Source organism: Oncorhynchus gorbuscha, unplaced genomic scaffold (assembly GCF_021184085.1).
Source record: "Oncorhynchus gorbuscha isolate QuinsamMale2020 ecotype Even-year unplaced genomic scaffold, OgorEven_v1.0 Un_scaffold_1129, whole genome shotgun sequence".
Lineage (NCBI taxonomy): Eukaryota > Metazoa > Chordata > Actinopteri > Salmoniformes > Salmonidae > Oncorhynchus > Oncorhynchus gorbuscha.
Genome location: NW_025746001.1, coordinates 156,878 through 178,371, shown reverse-complemented (window position 1 = coordinate 178,371; position 21,494 = coordinate 156,878). Strand labels below are relative to the sequence as shown.

At 48.4% G+C, this 21,494-nt stretch overlaps 1 protein-coding gene across 2 annotated transcripts in view; it reads left to right on the top strand.

The window, feature by feature from the left end:
• Positions 1 to 21,494, top strand: part of LOC124021560 (casein kinase I-like) — a 55,922-nt gene that overhangs the window by 19,667 nt on the left and 14,761 nt on the right. Inside the window, exons 5-8 of one of the 2 annotated variants that reach the window (XM_046336700.1) lie at positions 419 to 567; positions 2,381 to 2,558; positions 4,308 to 4,417; positions 17,355 to 17,420. In XM_046336700.1, the coding sequence (XP_046192656.1) occupies positions 419 to 567; positions 2,381 to 2,558; positions 4,308 to 4,417; positions 17,355 to 17,390 (473 nt within the window). In that variant the 3' untranslated portion in view covers positions 17,391 to 17,420. The remainder of the gene's footprint in view (positions 1 to 418; positions 568 to 2,380; positions 2,559 to 4,307; positions 4,418 to 17,354; positions 17,421 to 21,494) is intronic. The other variant, XM_046336699.1, reaches the window with a different exon arrangement.

The window sequence follows — 21,494 nt, the reverse complement described above, 5'->3', positions numbered from 1 at the left end:
TCCTCTCAGGGGAGTTTACCATGTCCAGTTGTATAATAATTAAAGAGCTGTATCTTGACCCATCCTCTCCTCTCAGCTGAGTTTACCATGTCCAGTTGTATAATAATTAAAGAGCTGTATCTTGACCCATCCTCTCCTCTCAGGGGAGTTTACCATGTCCAGTTGTATAATAATTAAAGAGCTGTATCTTGACCCATCCTCTCCTCTCAGCTGAGTTTACCATGTCCAGTTGTATAATAATTAAAGAGCTGTATCTTGACCCATCCTCTCCTCTCAGCTGAGTTTACCATGTCCAGTTGTATAATAATTATAGAGCTGTATCTTGACCCATCCTCTCCTCTCAGGGGAGTTTACCATGTCCAGTTGTATAATAATTAAAGAGCTGTATCTTGACCCATCCTCTCCTCTCTCCTCACAGCTGAGTTTACCACGTACCTGAACTTCTGCCGTTCTCTGCGGTTCGATGACAAGCCCGACTACTCGTACCTCAGACAGCTGTTCAGGAACCTGTTCCACAGACAGGGCTTCTCCTACGACTACGTCTTCGACTGGAACATGCTCAAGTTTGTGAGTAACGTCTCTCTGCTAACGTCTCTGAGTCACCCCCTTCGTTACATTGACCCCGGACTGGAGTCTTTTCATCACAATATCTCCTTTCTCCTGAAGTGTACACTCGTTCACTACTTCCACAATATCTCCTTTCTCCTGAAGTGTACACTCGTTCACTACTTCCACAATATCTCCTTTCTCCTGAAGTGTACACTCGTTCACTACTTCCACAATATCTCCTTTCTCCTAAAGTGTACACTCGTTCACTACTTCTACAATATCTCCTTTCTCCTAAAGTGTACACTCGTTCACTACTTCCCACAAATCTGGAAAGCGTTGGGATTGGTGGAGACATGGGCTAGTGGGAGGTTCCACTGTATTTCTTCAAGTCAGTGATGTGAACCAGTGCACACTTTGGGAGGAAGGAGAGGTAACTGGGACACAGTAATGGAATGTCCACGGTGGCCATTTTGTTGGTCTACGAATAGCAGTGGTGTCCCTGGCAACGGCAGCCATTTTGAATGCTGATTGAGGAAATTCCTGGTCAATAAGATCCCATGGTGTTGTGATAGTGAAGAGGTGGGACAGTGTGACCGTTGTCTCCATGGTGTTGTTGTGATAGTGAAGAGGTGGGACAGTGTGACTGTTGTCTCCATGGTGTTGTTGTGATAGTGAAGGGTTGGGAGGTGGGACAGTGTGACTGTTGTCTCCATGGTGTTGTTGTGATAGTGAAGGGTTGGGAGGTGGGACAGTGTGACTGTTGTCTCCATGGTGATGTTGTGATAGTGAAGAGGTGTGACCGTTGTCTCCATGGTGATGTTGTGATAGTGAAGGGTTGGGAGGTGGGACAGTGTGACTGTCTCCATGGTGTTGTTGTGATAGTGAAGGGTTGGGAGGTGGGACAGTGTGACTGTTGTCTCCATGGTGATGCTGTGATAGTGAAGAGGTGTGGCCGTTGTCTCCATGGTGATGTTGTGATAGTGAAGAGGTGTGGCCGTTGTCTCCATGGTGATGCTGTGATAGTGAAGAGGTGTGGCCGTTGTCTCCATGGTGATGTTGTGATAGTGAAGAGGTGTGACCGTTGTCTCCATGGTGATGTTGTGATAGTGAAGAGGTGTGACCGTTGTCTCCATGGTGATGTTGTGATAGTGAAGAGGTGTGACCGTTGTCTCCATGGTGATGTTGTGATAGTGAAGAGGTGTGACCGTTGTCTCCATGGTGATGTTGTGATAGTGGAGAGGTGTGACCGTTGTCTCCATGGTGATGTTGTGATAGTGAAGAGGTGTGACCGTTGTCTCCACGGTGATGTTGTGATAGTGAAGAGGTGTGACCGTTGTCTCCACGGTGATGTTGTGATAGTGGAGAGGTGTGACCGTTGTCTCCATGGTGATGTTGTGATAGTGAAGAGGTGTGACCGTTGTCTCCACGGTGATGTTGTGATAGTGAAGAGGTGTGACCGTTGTCTCCATGGTGATGTTGTGATAGTGGAGAGGTGTGACCGTTGTCTCCGTGGTGATGTTGTGATAGTAAAGAGGTGTGACCGTTGTCTCCACGGTGATGTTGTGATAGTGAAGAGGTGTGACCGTTGTCTCCATGGTGATGTTGTGATAGTGGAGAGGTGTGACCGTTGTCTCCGTGGTGATGTTGTGATAGTGGAGAGGTGTGACCGTTGTCTCCGTGGTGATGTTGTGATAGTGAAGAGGTGTGACCGTTGTCTCCATGGTGATGTTGTGATAGTGGAGAGGTGTGACCGTTGTCTCCACGGTGATGTTGTGATAGTGAAGAGGTGTGACTGTTGTCTCCATGGTGATGTGTGTCTCTGTGTGTCCAGGGCGCCAACAGGGCAGCGGAGGATGCAGAGAGGGAGAGGAGAGCTGGTGAGGACAGACTGAGACAGGGACAGGCCAGGGCCCCTGCAGGGGCCAGGGGGATCCCCTCTGCCTCCGGACGACCCAGAGGAGCACAGGACGCCGCCGCACCCGCACCCCTCACACCCACCTCACACACAGGTTAGTGAAAACACACACACCCCTCACACCCACCTCACACACAGGTTAGTGAAAACACACACACCCCTCACACCCACCTCACACACAGGTTAGTGAAAACACACACACCCCTCACACCCACCTCACACACAGGTTAGTGAAAACACTGAATTGGTTAAATAAAGGTTGATCACCAGGTCTCTCTAACCCCAGGTATCTGTCCTCTACCCCAGGTATGGAGGTGTCTCTCTCTCTCTAACCCCAGGTATCGGTCTTCTACCCCAGGTATGGAGGTCTCTCTCTCTCTAACCCCAGGTATCTGTCCTCTACCCCAGGTATGGAGGAGTCTCTCTCTCTCTCTCTAACCCCAGGTATCTGTCCTCTATCCCAGGTATGGAGGTCTCTCTCTCTCTAACCCCAGGTATCTGTCCTCTACCCCAGGTATGGAGGTCTCTCTCTCTCTCTCTAACCCCAGGTATCTGTCCTCTACCCCAGGTATGGAGGTCTCTCTCTCTCTCTCTAACCCCAGGTATCTGTCCTCTATCCCAGGTATGGAGGTCTCTCTCTAACCCCAGGTATCTGTCCTCTACCCCAGGTATGGAGGTCTCTCTCTAACCCCAGGTATCTGTCCTCTACCCCAGGTATGGAGGTCTCTCTCTCTAACCCCAGGTATCTGTCCTCTATCCCAGGTATGGAGGTCTCTCTCTCTAACCCCAGGTATCTGTCCTCTACCCCAGGTATGGAGGTCTCTCTCTCTCTCTCTAACCCCAGGTATCTGTCCTCTATCCCAGGTATGGAGGTCTCTCTCTAACCCCAGGTATCTGTCCTCTACCCCAGGTATGGAGGTCTCTCTCTAACCCCAGGTATCTGTCCTCTACCCCAGGTATGGAGGTCTCTCTCTCTCTCTAACCCCAGGTATCTGTCCTCTATCCCAGGTATGGAGGTCTCTCTCTCTCTCTCTAACCCCAGGTATCTGTCCTCTATCCCAGGTATGGAGGTCTCTCTCTCTCCCCAGGTATCTGTCCTCTATCCCAGGTATGGAGGTCTCTCTCTCTAACCCCAGGTATCTGTCCTCTATCCCAGGTATGGAGGTCTCTCTCTCTCTCTCTAACCCCAGGTATCTGTCCTCTACCCCAGGTATGGAGGTCTCTCTCTCTCTCTAACCCCAGGTATCTGTCCTCTATCCCAGGTATGGAGGTCTCTCTCTCTCTCTCTAACCCCAGGTATCTGTCCTCTACCCCAGGTATGGAGGTCTCTCTCTCTAACCCCAGGTATCTGTCCTCTACCCCAGGTATGGAGGTCTCTCTCTCTCTCTCTAACCCCAGGTATCTGTCTACCCCAGGTATGGAGGTCTCTCTCTCTAACCCCAGGTATCTGTCCTCTACCCCAGGTATGGAGGTCTCTCTCTCTCTAACCCCAGGTATCTGTCCTCTATCCCAGGTATGGAGGTCTCTCTCTCTCTCTCTAACCCCAGGTATCTGTCCTCTATCCCAGGTATGGAGGTCTCTCTCTCTAACCCCAGGTATCTGTCCTCTACCCCAGGTATGGAGGTCTCTCTCTCTAACCCCAGGTATCTGTCCTCTATCCCAGGTATGGAGGTCTCTCTCTTTCTCTAACCCCAGGTATGGAGGTCTCTCTCTTTCTCTAACCCCAGGTATCTATCCTCTACCCCAGGTATGGAGGTCTCTCTCTCTCTAACCCCAGGTATCTATCCTCTATCCCAGGTATGGAGGTCTCTCTCTAACCCCAGGTATCTGTCCTCTATCCCAGGTATGGAGCGAGAGAGGAAGGTCAGCATGCGTCTTCACCGTGGAGCTCCTGTCAACATCTCCTCCTCAGACCTGACTGGACGACAGGACTCACGCATGTCCACCTCACAGGTTAGACACACAACACCCTGTATGTCCACCTCACAGGTTAGACACACAACACCCTGTATGTCCACCTCACAGGTTAGACACAACACCCTGTATGTCCACCTCACAGGTTAGACACAACACCCTGCATGTCCACCTCACAGGTTAGACACACACACAACACCCTGTATATCCACCTCACAGGTTAGACACACAACACCCTGTATGTCCACCTCACAGGTTAGACACACAACACCCTGTATGTCCACCTCACAGGTTAGACACACAACACCCTGTATATCCACCTCAGGTTAGACACACAACACCCTGTATATCCACCTCACAGGTTAGACACACAACACCCTGTATATCCACCTCACAGGTTAGACACACAACACCCTGTATATCCACCTCACAGGTTAGACACACAACACCCTGTATATCCACCTCACAGGTTAGACACACAACACCCTGTATGTCCACCTCACAGGTTAGACACACACACACACAACACCCTGTATATCCACCTCACAGGTTAGACACACAACACCCTGTATGTCCACCTCACAGGTTAGACACACAACACCCTGTATGTCCACCTCACAGGTTAGACACACAACACCCTGTATGTCCACCTCACAGGTTAGACACACAACACCCTGTATGTCCACCTCACAGGTTAGACACACAACACCCTGTATGTCCACCTCACAGGTTAGACACACAACACCCTGTATATCCACCTCACAGGTTAGACACACAACACCCTGTATGTCCACCTCACAGGTTAGACACACAACACCCTGTATGTCCACCTCACAGGTTAGACACACAACACCCTGTATATCCACCTCACAGGTTAGACACACAACACCCTGTATATCCACCTCACAGGTTAGACACACACACACACAACACCCTGTATGTCCACCTCAGGCTAGACACACAACACCCTGTATGTCCACCTCAGGCTAGACACACAACACCCTGTATGTCCACCTCACAGGTTAGACACACAACACCCTGTATGTCCACCACAGGTTAGACACACAACACCCTGTATATCCACCTCACAGGTTAGACACACACAACACCCTGTATGTCCACCTCACAGGTTAGACACACACAACACCCTGTATGTCCACCTCACAGGTTAGACACACACAACACCCTGTATATCCACCTCACAGGTTAGACACACACAACACCCTGTATATCCACCTCACAGGTTAGACACACACAACACCCTGTATATCCACCTCACAGGTTAGACACAACACCCTGTATATCCACCTCACAGGTTAGACACACACACACACAACACCCTGTATATCCACCTCACAGGTTAGACACACACAACACGCTGTATATCCACCTCACAGGTTAGACACAACACCCTGTATGTCCACCTCACAGGTTAGACACAACACCCTGTATGTCCACCTCACAGGTTAGACACACACAACACCCTGTATATCCACCTCACAGGTTAGACACACAACACCCTGTATGTCCACCTCACAGGTTAGACACACAACACCCTGTATGTCCACCTCACAGGTTAGACACACACACACACAACACCCTGTATATCCACCACAGGCTAGACACACAACACCCTGTATATCCACCTCACAGGTTAGACACACAACACCCTGTATGTCCACCTCACAGGTTAGACACACAACACCCTGTATATCCACCTCACAGGTTAGACACACAACACCCTGTATATCCACCTCACAGGTTAGACACACAACACCCTGTATATCCACCTCACAGGTTACACACAACACCCTGTATATCCACCTCACAGGTTAGACACACAACACCCTGTATATCCACCTCACAGGTTAGACACACAACACCCTGTATATCCACCTCACAGGTTAGACACACACACACACAACACCCTGTATGTCCACCTCACAGGTTAGACACACAACACCCTGTATATCCACCTCACAGGTTAGACACACAACGCCCTGTATGTCCACCTCACAGGTTAGACACACACACAACACCCTGTATGTCCACCTCACAGGTTAGACACACACACAACACCCTGTATGTCCACCTCACAGGTTAGACACACAACACCCTGTATATCCACCTCACAGGTTAGACACACAACACCCTGTATATCCACCTCACAGGTTAGACACACAACACCCTGTATATCCACCACAGGTTAGACACACAACACCCTGTATATCCACCTCAGGTTAGACACACAACACCCTGTATATCCACCTCACAGGTTAGACACACAACACCCTGTATATCCACCTCACAGGTTAGACACACAACACCCTGTATGTCCACCTCACAGGTTAGACACACACAACACCCTGTATGTCCACCTCACAGGTTAGACACACAACACCCTGTATATCCACCACAGGTTAGACACACAACACCCTGTATATCCACCTCAGGTTAGACACACAACACCCTGTATATCCACCTCACAGGTTAGACACACAACACCCTGTATATCCACCTCACAGGTTAGACACACAACACCCTGTATATCCACCTCACAGGTTAGACACACAACACCCTGTATATCCACCTCACAGGTTAGACACACAACACCCTGTATGTCCATCTCACAGGTTAGACACACACAACACCCTGTATGTCCACCTCACAGGTTAGACACACAACACCCTGTATGTCCACCTCACAGGTTAGACACACAACACCCTGTATGTCCACCTCACAGGTTAGACACACACACACACAACACCCTGTATATCCACCTCACAGGTTAGACACACACACACACAACACCCTGTATATCCACCTCACAGGTTAGACACACACACACAACACCCTGTATATCCACCTCACAGGTTAGACACACACACACACACACACACACACACACACACACACACACACACACACACACACACACACAACACAACACCCTGTATATCCACCTCAGGTTAGACACACACACACACACACAACACCCTGTATATCCACCTCAGGTTAGACACACAACACCCTGTATGTCCACCTCACAGGTTAGACACAACACCCTGTATGTCCACCTCACAGGTTAGACACAACACCCTGCATGTCCACCTCACAGGTTAGACACACACACAACACCCTGTATATCCACCTCACAGGTTAGACACACAACACCCTGTATGTCCACCTCACAGGTTAGACACACAACACCCTGTATGTCCACCTCACAGGTTAGACACACAACACCCTGTATATCCACCTCAGGTTAGACACACAACACCCTGTATATCCACCTCACAGGTTAGACACACAACACCCTGTATATCCACCTCACAGGTTAGACACACAACACCCTGTATATCCACCTCACAGGTTAGACACACAACACCCTGTATATCCACCTCACAGGTTAGACACACAACACCCTGTATGTCCACCTCACAGGTTAGACACACACACACACAACACCCTGTATATCCACCTCACAGGTTAGACACACAACACCCTGTATGTCCACCTCACAGGTTAGACACACAACACCCTGTATGTCCACCTCACAGGTTAGACACACAACACCCTGTATGTCCACCTCACAGGTTAGACACACAACACCCTGTATGTCCACCTCACAGGTTAGACACACAACACCCTGTATGTCCACCTCACAGGTTAGACACACAACACCCTGTATATCCACCTCACAGGTTAGACACACAACACCCTGTATGTCCACCTCACAGGTTAGACACACAACACCCTGTATGTCCACCTCACAGGTTAGACACACAACACCCTGTATATCCACCTCACAGGTTAGACACACAACACCCTGTATATCCACCTCACAGGTTAGACACACACACACACAACACCCTGTATGTCCACCTCAGGCTAGACACACAACACCCTGTATGTCCACCTCAGGCTAGACACACAACACCCTGTATGTCCACCTCACAGGTTAGACACACAACACCCTGTATGTCCACCACAGGTTAGACACACAACACCCTGTATATCCACCTCACAGGTTAGACACACACAACACCCTGTATGTCCACCTCACAGGTTAGACACACACAACACCCTGTATGTCCACCTCACAGGTTAGACACACACAACACCCTGTATATCCACCTCACAGGTTAGACACACACAACACCCTGTATATCCACCTCACAGGTTAGACACACACAACACCCTGTATATCCACCTCACAGGTTAGACACAACACCCTGTATATCCACCTCACAGGTTAGACACACACACACACAACACCCTGTATATCCACCTCACAGGTTAGACACACACAACACGCTGTATATCCACCTCACAGGTTAGACACAACACCCTGTATGTCCACCTCACAGGTTAGACACAACACCCTGTATGTCCACCTCACAGGTTAGACACACACAACACCCTGTATATCCACCTCACAGGTTAGACACACAACACCCTGTATGTCCACCTCACAGGTTAGACACACAACACCCTGTATGTCCACCTCACAGGTTAGACACACACACACACAACACCCTGTATATCCACCACAGGCTAGACACACAACACCCTGTATATCCACCTCACAGGTTAGACACACAACACCCTGTATGTCCACCTCACAGGTTAGACACACAACACCCTGTATATCCACCTCACAGGTTAGACACACAACACCCTGTATATCCACCTCACAGGTTAGACACACACACACAACACCCTGTATATCCACCTCACAGGTTAGACACACACACACACACACAACACCCTGTATATCCACCTCACAGGTTAGACACACACACACACACACAACACCCTGTATGTCCACCTCACAGGTTAGACACACACACACACACACACACAACACCCTGTATATCCACCTCAGGTTAGACACACACACACAACACCCTGTATATCCACCTCACAGGTTAGACACACACACACACACACAACACCCTGTATATCCACCTCACAGGTTAGACACACACACACACACACAACACCCTGTATATCCACCTCACAGGTTAGACACACACACACACACACAACACCCTGTATATCCACCTCAGGTTAGACACACACACACAACACCCTGTATATCCACCTCACAGGTTAGACACACAACACCCTGTATATCCACCTCACAGGTTAGACACACACACACACACACAACACCCTGTATGTCCACCTCACAGGTTAGACACACACACACACACACAACACCCTGTATATCCACCTCAGGTTAGACACACACACACACACACAACACCCTGTATATCCACCTCAGGTTAGACACACACACACACACACAACACCCTGTATATCCACCTCAGGTTAGACACACACAACACCCTGTATATCCACCTCAGGTTAGACACACACAACACCCTGTATATCCACCTCAGGTTAGACACACACACACAACACCCTGTATATCCACCTCACAGGTTAGACACACACACACACACACAACACCCTGTATATCCACCTCACAGGTTAGACACACACACACACACACAACACCCTGTATATCCACCTCACAGGTTAGACACACACACACACACACAACACCCTGTATATCCACCTCAGGTTAGACACACACACACAACACCCTGTATATCCACCTCACAGGTTAGACACACAACACCCTGTATATCCACCTCACAGGTTAGACACACACACACACACACAACACCCTGTATGTCCACCTCACAGGTTAGACACACACACACACACACAACACCCTGTATATCCACCTCAGGTTAGACACACACACACACACACAACACCCTGTATGTCCACCTCACAGGTTAGACACACACACACACACACAACACCCTGTATATCCACCTCAGGTTAGACACACACAACACCCTGTATATCCACCTCAGGTTAGACACACAACACCCTGTATGTCCACCTCACAGGTTAGACACACACACACACACACAACACCCTGTATATCCACCTCAGGTTAGACACACACAACACCCTGTATATCCACCTCAGGTTAGACACACAACACCCTGTATGTCCACCTCAGGTTAGACACACACACACACACACAACACCCTGTATATCCACCTCAGGTTAGACACACACACACACACACAACACCCTGTATATCCACCTCAGGTTAGACACACAACACCCTGTATATCCACCTCAGGTTAGACACACACACACACACACAACACCCTGTATATCCACCTCAGGTTAGACACACAACACCCTGTATATCCACCTCAGGTTAGACACACACACACACACACAACACCCTGTATATCCACCTCAGGTTAGACACACAACACCCTGTATATCCACCTCACAGGTTAGACACACACACTTCTCACAGGTCTGAAAACGTCGTCATGTTTCTAGTCTTGTTTTAATTCCTTTTCAACTCTCGCTGATGACACTTTAACGATCAACACCGCAGGGCGTCCACAAACAGTCACACAGGAATGTGAAACCTTTTCACTGGCGTCATTAAAACATGGCTGCTGCAGGGTGTCAGTGTTTCCCCTATATTCATTTTTAGCCGTGGCGGGCAACCACTGAAGAAGACAATACTTTTTATTTTATTTTATTCAACTTAAAGGACTAAAACCAGATGTGAAGTGTGTCGAAAAGATAACAGACTGATATATATTTAACATGAGATCGTCTTTGAGAACTAACAATCACCAATAGGGGCGGAAGGGTAGTCTAGTGGTTAGAGTGTAGAGGAGGCAGGGTAGCCTAGTGGTTAGAGTGTAGAGGAGGCAGGGTAGTCTAGTGGTTAGAGTGTAGAGGTGGCAGGTAGCCTAGTGGTTAGAGTGTAGAGGAGGCAGGGTAGCCTAGTGGTTAGAGTGTAGAGGAGGCAGGGTAGTCTAGTGGTTAGAGTGTAGAGGTGGCAGGGTAGCCTAGTGGTTAGAGTGTAGAGGTGGCAGGTAGCCTAGTGGTTAGAGTGTAGAGGTGGCAGGGTAGCCTAGTGGTTAGAGTGTAGAGGTGGCAGGGTAGTCTAGTGGTTAGAGTGTAGAGGCGGCAGGGTAGCCTAGTGGTTAGAGCGTTGGGACTAGTAACCGGAAGGTTGCAAGTTCAAACCCCCGAGCTGACAAGGTACAAATCTGTCGTTCTGCCCCTGAACAGGCAGTTAACCCACTGTTCCTAGGCCGTCATTGAAAATAAGAATTTGTTCTTAACTGACTTGCCGAGTTAAAATAAAGGTGTAATAATAATAATAATAATAAAAAACATAACTAGACATTCAGGGAGAATCAGAAATGAAAACACTTTAGTTCCTTATGTTTCAGTCACTCAGATAGCATAAGAACATGGCAAAATGTGTAGAGTTACAGTAAACTAACGTTCTGGTTGAGGCTCCGAGATCGGCTCCGAAACTCTGTGAATAAGCAGTGGAATGGCTGCAGGAGAGAGAAAATATATTCTGTGTTTGGTCATAACGTTTTTTGGGTCTAAACAAGGCACCTCTCCAATCAAAGAATCTGTGAACATCTAGCTAGTCGCTTGGCATGGTAGGTGTGTGACTGGTAACACCATATGGGGCTAAGCTGGCTGTCTGTTGGCATGATCAGGGTGAGAGGGGTGTCCTGTTAATATTATGGGGTTTCTGAAGGTCTAGGACAGGTAACCACGGTAACTAATAAATCATTATTTTTTTATTTTCCAACAAAATGGGTGTCCAAGATTCATAATCGTACACTACATGATCGAAAGTATGTGGACACCTGCTTGTCAAACATTCCATTCTAAAATCATGGACATTAATATGGAGTTGGTCCCTTTGCTGCTATAACAGCCTCCACTCTTCTGGGAAGGCTTTCCACTAGATGTTGGAACATTGCTGCTATATCAGCCTCCACTCTTCTGGGAAGGCTTTCCACTAGATGTTGGAACATTGCTGCTATAACAGCCTCCACTCTTCTGGGAAGGCTTTCCACTAGATGTTGGAACATTGCTGCTATAACAGCCTCCACTCTTCTGGGAAGACTTTCCACTAGATGTTGGAACATTGCTGCTAGAACAGCCTCTACTCTTCTGGGAAGACTTTCCACTAGATGTTGGAACATTGCTGCTACAACAGCCTCCACTCTTCTGGGAAGACTTTCCACTAGATGTTGGAACATTGCTGCTATAACAGCCTCCACTCTTCTGGGAAGGCTTTCCACTAGATGTTGGAACATTGCTGCTAGAACAGCCTCCATTCTTCTGGGAAGACTGTCCACTAGATGTTGGAACATTGCTGCTAGGACAGCCTCCACTCGTCTGGGAAGACTTTCCACTAGATGTTGGAACATTGCTGCTAGAACAGCCTCTACTCTTCTGGGAAGACTTTCCACTAGATGTTGGAACATTGCTGCTACAACAGCCTCCACTCTTCTGGGAAGGCTTTCCACTAGATGTTGGAACATTGCTGCTAGAACAGCCTCCACTCTTCTGGGAAGACTGTCCACTAGATGTTGGAACATTGCTGCTAGAACAGCCTCCACTCGTCTGGGAAGACTTTCCACTAGATGTTGGAACATTGCTGCTATAACAGCCTCCACTCTTCTGGGAAGGCTTTCCACTAGATGTTGGAACATTGCTGCTATAACAGCCTCCACTCTTCTGGGAAAGCTTTCCACTAGATGTTGGAACATTGCTGCGGGGACTTGCTTCCATTGACCCATGAGCATGAATGATGATGAGTGATTAGGCCGAATCCCCAAAAAAACATTTCCACTGCATTTCAGCCCTGCCACAAAACGACTAGCTGACATCATGTCAGTGATTCTCTCGTTAACACAGGTGTGAGTGTTGACGAGGACAAGGCTGGAGATCACTGTTTCATGCTGATTGAGTTCGAATAACAGACTGGAAGGTTCAAAAGGAGGGTGGTGCTTGGAATCATTGTTCTTCCTCTGTCAACCATGGTTACCTGCAAGGAAACATGTGCCGTCATCATTGCTTTGCACAAAAAGGGCTTCACAGGCAAGGATATTGCTGCCAGTAAGATTGCCCCTAAATCAACCATTTATTGGATCATCAACAACTTCAAGGAGAGCGTTTCAATTGTTGTGAAGAAGGTTTTATGGCGCCCAAGAAAGTCCAGAAAGCGCCAGGACCGTCCAGGACCGTCTCCTAAAGTTGATTCAGCTGCGGGATCGGGGCACCACCTGTACAGAGCTTGCTCAGGAATGGCAGCAGGCAGGTGTGAGTGCATCTGCACACACAGTGAGACGAAGACTTGGAGGATGGTCTGGTGTCAAGAAGGGCAGCAAAGAAGACACTTCTCTCCAGGAAAAACATCAGTGACAGACTGATATTCTGATATTCATAAGGTACAGGACTGCTGAGGACCGGGGTAAACTCATTTTTCTCTGAATCCCCTTTCCGATTGTTTGGGGCATCCGGAAAAAAAGCTTGTCCGGAGAAGACAAGGTGAGCGCTACCATCAGTCCTGTGTCATGTCAACAGTAAAGCATCCTGAGACCATTCATGTGTGGGGTTGCTTCTCAGCCAAGGGACTGGGCTCACTCACAATTATGCCTAAGAACACCGCCATGAATAAAGAATGGTGAATCGTTATTCATCAGTCCAGAGAACGTGTTTCCACTGCTCCAGAGACCAATGGCTGTAAGCTTTACACGCCTCCAGCTGATGCTTGGTACTGTGCACGGTGATCTTAGGCTTGTATGTGCCTGCTCGGCCATGGAAACCCATTTCACGAAGCTCCCGACGAACAGTTATTGTGCTGGCGTTGCTTCCAGGGACAGTTTGGAACTCTGTAGTGAGTGTTGCAACTGAGGACAGATGATTTTTGTGCGTTTCAGCACTCAGCGGTCCCGTTCTGTTAGCTTGTGTGGTCTACCACTTCGCTGCTGAGCCGTTGTTGCTCCTAGACCTTTCCACTTCACAATAACAGCACTTACAGTTGACCTGGGCAGCTCTAGCAGGGTAGAAGTTCAACACACTGACTTGTTGTAAAGGTGGGATCCTATGACGGTGCCACTTTGAAATTCTTTGAGCTCTTCAGTACAGGCCATTCTACTGCAAATGTTTGTTTATGGAGATTGCATGGCTGTGTGCTCGATTTTATACACCCGTCAGCAACGGGTGTGGCTGAAATAGATTAATCCACTAATTTGAAGGGGTGTCCACATACTTTTGTGTGTGTATATAGTGTATTGAATGGAGAAAAAGTCTCTCCTATATAAGTTTGGTGCAGAAACCACTCCAGCACATTTCAACCTCCATCTACTACTGATACCCTACTACACTTCTCTTCACATTTTAGAAACAGTTAGACATCTTGGCTTCTTTATAGCGTCTTTTTAGTAATGTGCTTCCAGATAATTCTAGTCCTGTTTTTCCCTCCTAACGAGTTGGTCCACCACAACAGCACTGTTCAACCTCTAACTGTATTCTCCCAACAGTCACACATATTGGCTTCTTCATAGCATCTTTTTTTGGTCGCTTGTCAAATGGAACCCTACTCCCTCTATGGTGCACGACTAGGGCACTGGTTAAAAGTATTGTACGATACTGTGCATTAGGACAGTATTCACACCCCCTTGACTTTTTCCACATTTTGTTACGTTGCAGCCTTTTTATGAAGTGGATTCAATTGTTTTGTTTTTCTTTATTAATCTACACACAATACCCCGTAATGACATCACAATACCCCGTAATGACATCACAATACCCCGTAATGACATCACACTACCCCGTAATGACATCACAATACCCCGTAATGGCATCACAATACCCCGTAATGGCATCGCAATACCCCGTAATGGCATCGCAATACCCCGTAATGACATCGCAATACCCCGTAATGACATCACAATACCCCGTAATGGCATCACAATACCCCGTAATGACATCGCAATACCCCGTAATGACATCACAATACCCCGTAATGACATCGCAATACCCCGTAATGACATCGCAATACCCCGTAATGACATCGCAATACCCCGTAATGGCATCGCAATACCCCGTAATGGCATCGCAATACCCCGTAATGGCATCGCAATACCCGTAATGGCATCGCAATACCCCGTAATGGCATCGCAATACCCCGTAATGGCATCGCAATACCCCGTAATGGCATCGCAATACCCCGTAATGGCATCGCAATACCCCGTAATGGCATCGCAATACCCCGTAATGGCATCGCAATACCCCGTAATGGCATCGCAATACCCCGTAATGGCATCGCAATACCCCGTAATGGCATCGCAATACCCCGTAATGGCATCGCAATACCCCGTAATGGCATTACAATACCCCGTAATTACAAAGCAATTTTCATAAGTATTCAGACCCTTTACTCAGTACTTTGTTGAAGTGACTTTGGCAGCGATTACAGCTTTGAGTCTTCTTGGGTATGATGTTACAAACTTGGCACATCTGTATTTGGGGAGTTTCTTCCATTCTTCTCTGCAGATCCTCTCAAGCTCTGTCAGGTTGGATGAGAAGTGTTGCTACACAGCTATTTTCAGGTCTCTCCAGAGATGTTAAACCGTGTTCCAGTCTTGGCTCTGACTGGGCCACTCGAGGACATTCAGTGACTTGTCCCGAAGCCACACCTGCGTTGTCTTGGCCGTGTGCTTAGGGTCGTTGTCCTGTTGGAAGGTGAACCTTTGCCTCAGTCTGAGGTCCTGATCTCTCTGGAGCAGGTTTTCATTAAGGATTGATCCGTACTTTGCTCTGTTCATATTTCCCTCAATCCTGACTAGACTCCCAGTCCCTGCCGCTGAAAAACATCCCCACAGTCTTTAGGTGCCTTTTGGCAAACTCCAAGCGGGCTGTCATGTGCCTTTTACTGAGGAGTGGCTTCCTTCTGGCCACTCTACCATAATGGACTGATTGGTGGAGTGCTGCAGAGATGGTTGTCTTTCTGGAATGTTCTCCCATCTCCACAGAGGAACTCTGGAGCTCTGTCAGAGTGACTATCTGGGTCTTGGTCACCTCCCTGACCAAGGCCCTTCTTCCCCGACTGCTCAGTTTGGCCGGGCGGCCAGCTCTAGAAAGAGTCTTTGTGCTTCCAAACTTCTTCCATTTAAGAATGATGGAGGCCACTGTGTTCTTGGGGATCTTCAATGCTGCAGAAATGTTTTGGTACCCTTCCCCAGAACCGTGCCTCGACACAATCATGTCTCGGAGCGCTACGGACAATTCCTTCGACCTCATGGCTTGGTTTTTGCTCTGACATGCACTGTCAACTGTGGGACCTTTTTATATAGACAGGTGTGTGCCTTTCCAAAACATGTTCAATCAATTGAACTTGTAGAAACATCTTAAGGAGGATCAATGGAAACGGGATGCACCTGAGCTCAATTCCGAGTCTGAATACTTATGTAAATAAGGTATTTCTGTTTTTTTTGTATTTGTGTCTTTGTCATTAATGGGTAGATTGATGAAGAACACATTTAATTTAATCCATTTTAGAATGAGAGTAATGTAACACAATGTGCATAAAGGGGGAAGGAGTCTGAATACTTTCTGAATGTAGTGTATGTGGAATAGGATCCCATTTGGAACACACCTCTAGGTGATGTGCTATTAGCCAAGTTGTAGTGTTGTTTTACCTCACACTCTGTTGTCTCCACCTCTCACCCCCCCCTCCTCCTCTCACCCCTCCTCCTCCTCTCACCCCTCCTCCTCCTCTCACCCCTCCTCCTCCTCTCACCCCTCCTCCTCCTCTCACCCCTCCTCCTCCTCTCACCCCTCCTCCTCCTCTCACCCCTCCTCCTCTCATCCCTCCTTCTCTCATCCCTCCTTCTCTCACCCCTCCTTCTCTCACCACTCCTCCTCTCACCCCTCCTCCTCTCACCCCTCCTCCTCTCACCCCTCCTCCTCTCACCCCTCCTCCTCTCACCCCTCCTCCTCTCACCCCTCCTCCTCTCACCCCTCCTTCTCTCACCCCTCCTCCTCTCACCCCTCCTCCTCCTCTCACCCCTCCTCCTCCTCCTCACCAACTCAGAATAGCATTTCCTTCCACCATCATCAGAGAAAGTAGCAGCTCGTCACGTCCTGGTGTGAACGACTGGTGAGTCACCACTGGTATCCCAAATGGCACCTTGTTCACTATGTCGTGCACTACTTTTGACCAGGCCCTATAGAGGTAGTGGTCCGGGAAGTAGTGCACTATAATATAGGGGGGCGGGTGCCATTTTGGACACAGTAATGTTAGGTAAGAGTGTGGGTGTAGGTGTCCCTTCAACACTAATCCCCTCCCTGGAGAGATATCTATAGGCTGAAGGCGTCCGCGGGCTTCTGGTCCACACTAGGGATTCTTCAATGAAGTGTTTGTTGTCATTCAATGAGAGAGAGAGAGAGGACTCGTGTTCTTTTCATGCACATTTCTTTCATCGATAAATACTCCACCGATCTTAGATGTGAAGTTACGTGACTAAGAACTCCTTGGCACAAAAAAAACTTCAATTTATGACAGATTTCTGGAGTTATCTCAAATTAAATCTGGCTACGGCGTCTCGAGATGGACAAACGGTACTATTGCTGCTTTTCTTCTCGTTATTCAAGCAAAGTTTTTTTTTAGGGGAGTATGTGAGCACACTCGTTGGGTTCAGCTGAGTTCAGCTAGGCTCCAGATGGATGGAAGCATGCTGACGCCTGTAGGCTACGCCCCCCCCCCCCCCCCCCCAATATAGATATCTATGAGTTAGGCTACATCTTGATAGCCACACTGTTACCATACCTTCTTTAGACTGTCAGCTCCCACCCTCACCCCCCTATAGAAACAGGTCACATCTCAATAGTCTATAGCCGAGTCTATATATAGTATGACTCAGGTCTAAAGTGACTTGATCCCCACGTCTCCTTCATCTGATCTGAACCTGAAAGAATCAGACAGGTGTTTTACACTCAGAGATCCAGAGTACGCCATAGTAGATACACCCCCCGTAAGGCTCAGATCCAGAGTACGCCATAGTAGATACACCCCCCGTAAGGCTCAGATCCAGAGTATGCCATAGTAGATACACCGTAAGGCTCAAGGCCATAGTAGATACACCCCGTAAGGCTCAGATCCAGAGTATGCCATAGTAGATACACCCCGTAAGGCTCAGATCCAGAGTATGCCATAGTAGATACACCCCTCAGATCCAGAGTATGCCATAGCTCAGATCCAGAGTATGCCATAGTAGATACACCCCGTAAGGCTCAGATCCAGAGTATGCCATAGTAGATACACCCCGTAAGGCTCAGATCCAGAGTATGCCATAGTAGATACACCCCGTAAGGCTCAGATCCAGAGTATGCCATAGTAGATACACCCCGTAAGGCTCAGATCCAGAGTATGCCATAGTAGATACACCCCGTAAGGCTCAGATCCAGAGTATGCCATAGTAGATACACCCCGTAAGGCTCAGATCCAGAGTATGCCATAGTAGATACACCCCGTAAGGCTCAGATCCAGAGTATGCCATAGTAGATACACCCCGTAAGGCTCAGATCCAGAGTATGCCATAGTAGATACACCCCGTAAGGCTCAGATCCAGAGTATGCCATAGTAGATACACCCCGTAAGGCTCAGATCCAGAGTATGCCATAGTAGATACACCCCGTAAGGCTCAGATCCAGAGTATGCCATAGTAGATACACCCCGTAAGGCTCAGATCCAGAGTATGCCATAGTAGATACACCCCGTAAGGCTCAGATCCAGAGTATGCCATAGTAGATACACCCCGTAAGGCTCAGATCCAGAGTATGCCATAGTAGATACACCCCGTAAGGCTCAGATCCAGAGTATGCCATAGTAGATACACCCCGTAAGGCTTCAGATCCAGAGTATGCCATAGTAGATACACCCCGTAAGGCTCAGATCCAGAGTATGCCATAGTAGATACACCCCGTAAGGTTCAGATCCAGAGTATGCCATAGTAGATACACCCCGTAAGGCTCAGATCCAGAGTATGCCATAGTAGATACACCCCGTAAGGCTCAGATCCAGAGTATGCCATAGTAGATACACCCCGTAAGGCTCAGATCCAGAGTATGCCATAGTAGATACACCCCTCAGATCCAGAGTATGCCATAGTAGATACTCAGATCCAGAGTATGCCATAGTAGATACACCCCGTAAGGCTCAGATCCAGAGTATGCCATAGTAGATACACCCCGTAAGGCTCAGATCCAGAGTATGCCATAGTAGATACACCCCGTAAGGCTCAGATCCAGAGTATGCCATCGTAGATACACCCAGAGTATGCCATAGTAATACACCCCGGCTCAGATCCAGAGTATGCCATAGTAGATACACCCCGTAAGGCTCAGATCCAGAGTATGCCATAGTAGATACACCCCGTAAGGCTCAGATCCAGAGTATGCCATAGTAGATACACCCCGTAAGGCTCAGATCCAGAGTATGCCATAGTAGATACACCCCGTAAGGCTCAGATCCAGAGTATGCCATAGTAGATACCCCCCGTAAGGCTCAGATCCAGAGTATGCCATAGTAGATACACCCCGTAAGGCTCAGATCCAGAGTATGCCATAGTAGATACACCCCGTAAGGCTCAGATCCAGAGTATGCCATAGTAGATACCCCCCGTAAGGCTCAGATCCAGAGTATGCCATAGTAGATACACCCCGTAAGGCTCAGATCCAGAGTATGCCATAGTAGATACACCCCGTAAGGCTCAGATCCAGAGTATGCCATAGTAGATACACCCCGTAAGGCTCAGATCCAGAGTATGCCATAGTAGATATAAGGCTCAGATCCAGAGTATGCCATAGTAGATACACCCCGTAAGGCTCAGATCCAGAGTATGCCATAGTAGATACACCAGAGTATGCCATAGTAGAGGCTCAGATCCAGAGTATGCCATAGTAGATACACCCCGTAAGGCTCAGATCCAGAGTATGCCATCGTAGATACACCCCGTAAGGCTCAGATCCAGAGTATGCCATAGTAGATACACCCCGTAAGGCTCAGATCCAGAGTATGCCATAGTAGATACGTAGATCCAGAGTATGCACCCCGTAAGGCTCAGATCCAGAGTATGCCATAGTAGATACACCCCCTCAGTAAGGCTCAGATCCAGAGTATGCCATAGTAGATACACCCCCCGTAAGGCTCAGATCCAGAGTATGCCATCGTAGATACACCCCGTAAGGCTCAGATCCAGAGTATGCCATCGTAGATACACCCCGTAAGGCTCAGATCCAGAGTATGCCATAGTAGATACACCCCGTAAGGCTCAGATCCAGAGTATGCCATAGTAGATACACCCCCCGTAAGGCTCAGATCCAGAGTATGCCATCGTAGATACACCCCGTAAGGCTCAGATCCAGAGTATGCCATAGTAGATACACCCCGTAAGGCTCAGATCCAGAGTATGCCATAGTAGATACACCCCGTAAGGCTCAGATCCAGAGTATGCCATAGTAGATACACCCCGTAAGGCTCAGATCCAGAGTATGCCATAGTAGATACACCCCGTAAGGCTCAGATCCAGAGTATGCCATAGTAGATACACCCCGTAAGGCTCAGATCCAGAGTATGCCATAGTAGATACACCCCGTAAGGCTCAGATCCAGAGTATGCCATCGTAGATACACCCCCCGTAAGGCTCAGATCCAGAGTATGCCATAGTAGATACACCCCGTAAGGCTCAGATCCAGAGTATGCCATCGTAGATACACCCCGTAAGGCTCAGATCCAGAGTATGCCATAGTAGATACACCCCGTAAGGCTCAGATCCAGAGTATGCCATAGTAGATACACCCCGTAAGGCTCAGATCCAGAGTATGCCATAGTAGATACACCCCGTAAGGCTCAGATCCAGAGTATGCCATAGTAGATACACCCCCCGTAAGGCTCAGATCCAGAGTATGCCATAGTAGATACACCCCCCGTAAGGCTCAGATCCAGAGTATGCCATAGTAGATACACCCCGTAAGGCTCAGATCCAGAGTATGCCATAGTAGATACACCCCGTAAGGCTCAGATCCAGAGTATGCCATAGTAGATACACCCCGTAAGGCTCAGATCCAGAGTATGCCATAGTAGATACACCCCGTAAGGCTCAGATCCAGAGTATGCCATAGTAGATACACCCCGTAAGGCTCAGATCCAGAGTATGCCATAGTAGATACACCC